This window comes from Solanum lycopersicum, chromosome 2 (genome assembly GCF_036512215.1).
Source record: "Solanum lycopersicum chromosome 2, SLM_r2.1".
Taxonomy (NCBI): domain Eukaryota; kingdom Viridiplantae; phylum Streptophyta; class Magnoliopsida; order Solanales; family Solanaceae; genus Solanum; species Solanum lycopersicum.
Window position 1 is genome coordinate 67,631,877 of NC_090801.1, and position 6,564 is coordinate 67,638,440.

A 6,564-nucleotide genomic window follows, 5' to 3' on the forward strand; every position below is an offset into this window, starting at 1 on the left:
TCTCCAACTCAAAATTGGATGCCTTTATAAAATATAGGAACACAATTATAAATAGTTTTGTTAGTTTTCATTAAATATTCCCTTAAGTTAGTTAAAAGTTCTACTGCAACTAAATTTGCAGGGAAAAGTCATTTTAGGGAATTGAAATAACTTAAATATCTTTTAAAAAGTAATAATTTAATTTTGCTTCTCAATTTACTAAGAAATGAAATCAATTTATATCAAGTATGGAATTTTATTTAACAGAAGCAATGACAGACCTTAAAACTTAAAGATGCGTTCTTTTTCTTAATGCTTCATTGTCCTTTGCTTTGTAACCCAAGGATTAGAAAGGTTTTTAATCAGTGTTATTATTCAATAGACTTCTTTATGATTCTTTTAATGTCAACTTTAAGCTTGATTCTGTAACAGAGTACATTTTACTGAAACCTGGAACTTCTGTGAAGTAGACTGCATTAAGAAATAGCGAAGTAAATCAAGGAATTTCTTCAAAGAAGAGTAGTGGAAGAAAAAGTAGTGGTAGTCGCTTTTAATTTTTGTGACAACGAGTTGCGGCCCTTCAATCTTATTATGACGAATTATGAAGATCGAAAGCAAGTTTGGAGCGAACTAGTAGAAGAATCACTGAAGTAGGTTTAATTTAAATTGCAAAAGATAATTAATGTTCATTATATTTATGAACTTGAAACTTTTTGAAATTTTAATTTTATAATGGAACACATCTTTTATATATTACTAGTATATTGTTTTAAGAAGATCACTTCTCATTGATGCACGATAAATGTGTTCCCAAAAACTAGTAATTTTATAAGCATATAGGAATCACAAGAATTGCTCCATGGTGGATTGGTTGGCATTTATGAATTGTGAAAAAGTGCTAAGGCTCAGCAAATGGCAGAGCAGAAATAGATAGCTAAAGTTCCCTTGGAATCTGAGGGACCTAAAACTTGAAAGGCTTAGCTGTGCTCAGGTGACTTACGCGGAACCTACACTTTTCACTTTTTCTCAGGACTCTACCTCCACAAAAGTAGAAAGTGCTACATTTGTTTATAAACTATATGCTTTTTTAAATGCTGATTTAGATTAGCCTCCAGGTCCTTTAACAGTCAACTGATACTATTAAAATGAGACATTTTTATTGAAGTCCTGAAAAGTAATTTGACATGATTTAAAAGGAAGTATAAGATAGTAGAGCATCTTGAATATCCTGTTGTCTGGATCAGGAATATCTCAAACAATCTCACTTGTTTGTCCTTTATTCTGGCACGAATAATATTGGCCATGACACATTGATGCTCATTCTTTTCTTTTGCTAGTGAGTTGTGAGGTGCATAAAAGTTCTTCTGCCCAACGAATAGCAGTGCAGAATAGGATATTAAAAGTACTCAATGATCAAAAAGGACCTAAAAGTGGACATCCAAGCCATGTTGGATGAATTTTCTTAGCCACAAAGTTCTTACCTACACTTCCATTTTATTCCTTGATATGCAGGACAATTACTTCACATCAGAAAAGGTAAAAGTGCAATATGCTTTCCTTCTGCGTCTTGTTTAGGCAGTTGCACACTTTGATTCCTCAGTACAGCTTAAAACTGATAAATGGACATTGTGTTTTGATCACTCATACTGTTGGGGCCATGGAATACCTACTCATTTTAGGCCTCATGGTTTACTGTGACTGGAAATCCGATGAACTGGATCACATGGATTGCTAAGAGATAGAAGATTGTCAATTTATGTAACCGCGACCGAACTTGTTGGATTATTAGCAATTTGTTAAAAGAGCAAATGCAGCATGCATAAACCTCAAAGCTAGATGCGTCGCAGGTTAGGTTCTTTGCATTGTTTAGGCAGTGCTTAAGTGTAAGTCTGTGCCTAGAAAGATGCAGCCAACTAATTGCTTCTTAATAAGTTTAAGTAATAATTTATAATGCCTGTAAGTTTTGTTATGAAGAGAGCAATAATAAAATAATAATTAAAAAACAACAAAAACCAATGTAATTCCACAAGTGGGGTCTAGGGCGGGTAAGATATATGCAATCTTACCCCTAACTTTATGGGGTGGAGAAGCTGTTTCCGTATGCCTTCGGCAATCCTCCTCTCTTTATTTGGGTTTAGGACCAATAATTTGAACAAGCTCACATTGACAAAGTCAAAGAACAAATAATTATAAAGCAAGTTATTTATCACTTGTTAAAAAAGCATTATGGAAAAAAATGTTAATGATTAAAACAGGTAGGTAGAAACTTAGTGAACAAAGTTAGTCAAGGACAATTAGTCAATAAAATTGAATTAGAAACTTTAATTTGCATCTTTGCAACGGATTTTGATATTTATGTTTCACTTGCAATTTTTTTCTCAGTTCATTTGTCCATATAATGGCTTGTTTGTGGTTATTTTTATTTCTTCATCTTCATATTCGTCTTCCTTCACTGACATGCGCTTTTTAATCGTTCTTTGCACTTAAAACCGACCATACCCTGGGGTGCTCTTCTTCCCTTTTGCTTTTGGCAACACGATTCTGATTCTGTTGTGGGAACTAGAGTTCACAGTCCAGCATCCAGTAATGTTCATACTGCCATGTTTTTTTTGGTCAATTAACATTAATGAAATGGATGAAACAAAGAACCTTTAGATCCCAAGATAGGATGATCACTTTAGTAGTCAATTGAATTGATGCACTTTTCACTTTTAAGTTTCAGTAAAGGTGAAGAGAAAAAAACCTATGTCCTTGCTGATTACAGAATAAAAACTGTATTTTAGCTGTTTTAAGGGGGTATCATGTAACTTGATTCTTCACTACAACTAAACTTTTGCTGACCATTGCAGTATTTTACTTACATGGTTGCTTATGAACTACCATTTTTAGGAAAAAGTATTGCATCGGTGCTTTCCTATCCTTTGAGAGTGGACCTTTTATTCTTTATCTTCAGTGATGGGTCGTTCGTTGTGCTGAAAGAGAATCTGTGACAAATACTAGATGAGAGAGAGAGAGCCCCTGGACCAAAGGAGTATGTTCCAACAGAAGGATGACCACAGTGGAAAGCAGAAAGCAGAATTGAGCTTCAATTATATTGCACCAGCTCACTATGTCATATACAGCCACTGAGCATCCAGAGGTCGTTGGTAGTAGTGCTTCTCCTATTACTTGTGGCTGCACCGAGTTCTTTTAATTTGGAAAAGATAACTGTGGTCAATTCTTCTTTTCTTTTTCTTTTCCCTTTAGGCATCTGGTATATGAAATTGTCCCGGGTAGGTCCACTAAGGTGGTAAAATTTTGTACCAAAAGGTTTTAGGGTGCTGATTTCTCATCCACATCACCCCCTCCTTGATTCTGCAGTGAATCCTTTGCTCTTGCAGAACTACTATTTTTTGTCTTTTTAGGTCAATCCATTTACACTAGAGGGGCTCTTTCTTTCCTTTCTCCTCAGAAAGATTTACGTACTTTCTGCAACATAATTTACAAGGACGAACTCCTTTTGCATATACATCAATGCAGAGAATTTAATAAAGTCTCTTCGGTGAACTACTTTAGTAACATTTGTCATTATTCAAGAGCTAGTTATATTGATAGTAATGTAAGAGATACACTAGTAATACTAGGTTTAGAGACTTGTAATTGATCTTCTCTTTGTTGCATTCAGAATGAAGGGACAATTCTATAACTGCTATCTGTCATTAATTGTGTGGAGAACATCTGGTCTACTTCAGCCTCTACGTCCGTTCTCTTTGCAAATCGACCTTTGATTCTTGGCCTTGTTTCTGCATAGGCTTTTCTTGAAGCATACCGTATGGTTTTCTCAAATTTACGGTTCTTCTTCTTCTCTCTGTACCTTAGGACTCTGGCTTCTCTGTCCATTGGAGTAAGGAGAGGTATCTGTATTGGATGGCCTGAGAAAAGCTCAATGGTCCCTTTTTGAGGCCGTGGCTGGGAGTTTGAAGTTTCACATAGTGCAGATTCTGGGACAACACTGACGTCCATCGACACAACAGAAACCTGATATAGAAAACAAAAGGGGTCATCGCTCCAGTTAACTATCACTTAAAAGATAACAACAGTTGATTGTCCATAAAAATTGAAATCTGTTATCTGAAAAATTAGGCATAAAGTTTAGATCTATAAATATTCCCTTGGTCCATTCAAGAAAACAGACTAGCAAGACAGCAGGATTTATCTTGATGATCAGGACATAGAACTACAGCAACATCCGTGTAGGATGTCACTGATTAACAACATGAACGTTGTAACATTATGTTAAATCAAGTTTCAAAAGAAAGCCAAAGGAAAAGCAAAAAAGGTGAAGATCTTTAAGACAACTTGTGAATTGAAAGTGCATATTGCTTGAATGGAGATATATGGATAAAGTGAAGAAAACTTACACTGTGACTCATAGAAGCAGGGTAACCGAGTCGAGTGTTAGAATTGTCATACTCCATCCCCAGCTGAAAATTCTGGTGGTGACTTTGTTGTTGTTGTTGCTGTTGCTGGTAAAAAATTAGAGGTTTTCCCTGTCCGTCCTGAACGGGCACCACACTATCTCCACCATAGCTCATTTGAGGAACAAAGTACTGTTGTTGCTGTTGGTTAACATTGTACTGATCGTTGAACTGACTATCCCCTCCATATTCTGCAAGATCCAAGTAGTCATCGACTACTTCCCCACCAAACAACATATCATAGTTGTTAGTTTGATTGTTGTTATTGTTAACGTTGTTCTTATTGTTGTTCTTAACAGGATGATTCAGTAACAACCATGAAGCTGCTTCATCTTCATCTTCATCTTCTTCATCTATAATCGTATCATCTGCATCTTGTGTCAAACTCAAGAACCCATCATCCTCCGTTCCTTCCCCTGTGGACCCACTAATCATCATAGAATCACCGCCAACAGTTTCAACAGCTGGAGGACCGTAAAGGGTTCCTGGAGATTGGAATCAGAGCCGAATTTAGAATTTAAGTTTGATGAGTTCAATTTTATGTTTTTTATTATTTAACACATTACACTTTTGATATTATGGTTTAGAAGCCATATATATTGAAATTTTTGTTATTTTTCTCATGTAGGAGTATATATGGTCTACCTGGAATGGTAATAATTGGGATACGGTGGTGACGATGTGCCAAGGGGTTGGCAGAATGGATGTCAGCATCGCAGGAGGCACAAAGTGAGGCAGCATCCGCCTTGCAAAGAAAGGCTGCAGGGGCACGCTCGCAGGCCTCACAAACCCACACACGCTTGTGACGAGAAGTCACCAGACTTGCTGCATGTATGCGGGCGTCACAGTCTGCACACAAATAGGCAGAATCCGCCTGGCAGTAAATGGTACAGGTAACTGAACGGCAACTGTCACACACCCTTGCCCAGTAATTGCTGCTGCCATCTAAACCCCCACTGTTCTCCTTTTTTAACATTGAGCTATTTTTGGCGTATTTTTTCTTCTTGCTCTCTATTTTCTATTGTACTTTGAATACTGAAGTTTAGCAGGTATGCTGCAGACTTATGGGGCACTGTGGAATATGAAGGGGGAAAGGAGGGAAAATAACAGTAGGCAACTATCAAGTGGGGAAGAATCCAAGGGCGACACGTGGAGAGAAGTTAATGGGTAGGAAAAGTTTTTTCATCATCTTGTGATGGCTGGTGATTCTGGTGGGGCCAGATGGTGGTCAGGCCACAAGGTGATTGAAACAAGTGGGTCCAGGGGCCTTGGGCTTTTGGAATCAATTGTGGGAGAACTTTGTTCAAGGGATTGCCTTTTAGGGGGAGATTATACCGACAAATTTCCCATAGTTTATTAGGTTTTCACTGTTAGGGGTGGTGGGCATGGTACAGACATGTACGGCAAGGTATTGAAAACTTTGATTTCGTAATTTCGGTTTTTAAAATACTCTTCTGATGTGATTCTCGTTGTATCTCATAATAGAACCCAAATGATCAAAATATATGCCTAAGCAGGTTAAAGTGGAAGAATGCTTTAAAGGTCATATATAGTATTGGAGTGGAAGAATTAGGAAGTTTTGTTCTTGGAGAGCAAGATTATTATTGTTTCGTCGTAAGATTTGCTGAGTTTGGCATACTTGAATTAATACTGTTTTGAAGATAACTTCGGAATTCAGTACTTTGATAAGCATCTGTAATATTGACGTTTTCCCTTTCTATGATTCCAAAATGGTAGTTTAGACTTTAGGAAGGAGAAGAAAATAGTAATTGAGAAAATATAGAGGAACTTTCTCAAAGAACACCTCATTTGAAAGACTTTGAGACTTGGTGCTCTACTAGCATTAGGAAAAGAAACTCAGCACCACATGAAAAGAAAATAATTGGTGCTGCAATGGACGATAAAAGATCTTGTTTCAAATTTGAAAAATGTACGTTGGGCAACTGATTTGATGTCCTAATATTGGCATGTATCTTTTATCTAATGATAGAGAGGAAATGATCTCTTATGACCACGTACAAATTGAAAAGAAGAAAATGACCTTTTTAGATCTCTTATATGGGGCAGGGCCTTATTAAGGACACATAGCGAATTCGGATAATTAATTCGCTGTTCCATAATTTTCGTT

The 6,564-nt window shown here is 36.8% G+C and overlaps 1 protein-coding gene and 1 long non-coding RNA gene across 2 annotated transcripts; one reads left to right on the forward strand and one right to left on the reverse strand.

Annotated features, from left to right (window-relative positions):
* Positions 1–1,378: 1,378 nt before the first annotated feature.
* Positions 1,379–1,827, forward strand: LOC138341875 (uncharacterized). Its single transcript, XR_011214950.1, has 2 exons — positions 1,379–1,515; positions 1,659–1,827. It is a non-coding gene; the product is annotated as an uncharacterized lncRNA (long non-coding RNA).
* Positions 1,828–3,639: 1,812 nt separating this feature from the next.
* CO3 (CONSTANS 3) lies at positions 3,640–5,412 on the reverse strand. The gene is made up of 3 exons (NM_001329782.1): positions 5,082–5,412; positions 4,380–4,921; positions 3,640–3,996 (listed from the first exon to the last, which is right to left on the reverse strand). Exons 1-3 carry the CDS (start codon positions 5,410–5,412, stop codon positions 3,640–3,642), a joined length of 1,230 nt encoding a protein of 409 aa, NP_001316711.1.
* Between the last annotated feature and the right edge of the window lie 1,152 nt (positions 5,413–6,564).

Excerpts from the sequence above, each read along its gene's own strand:
- CO3 (NM_001329782.1), bottom strand. The coding sequence starts at position 5,412 with ATGTTAAAAAAGGAGAACAGTGGGGGTTTAGATGGCAGCAGCAATTAC. Across the intron at positions 4,922-5,081 it reads CCCAATTATTACCATTCCAG|GAACCCTTTACGGTCCTCCA; the intron begins GTAGACCATATA and ends TCCAATCTCCAG. Across the intron at positions 3,997-4,379 it reads CTGCTTCTATGAGTCACAGT|GTTTCTGTTGTGTCGATGGA; the intron begins GTAAGTTTTCTT and ends TTTCTATATCAG.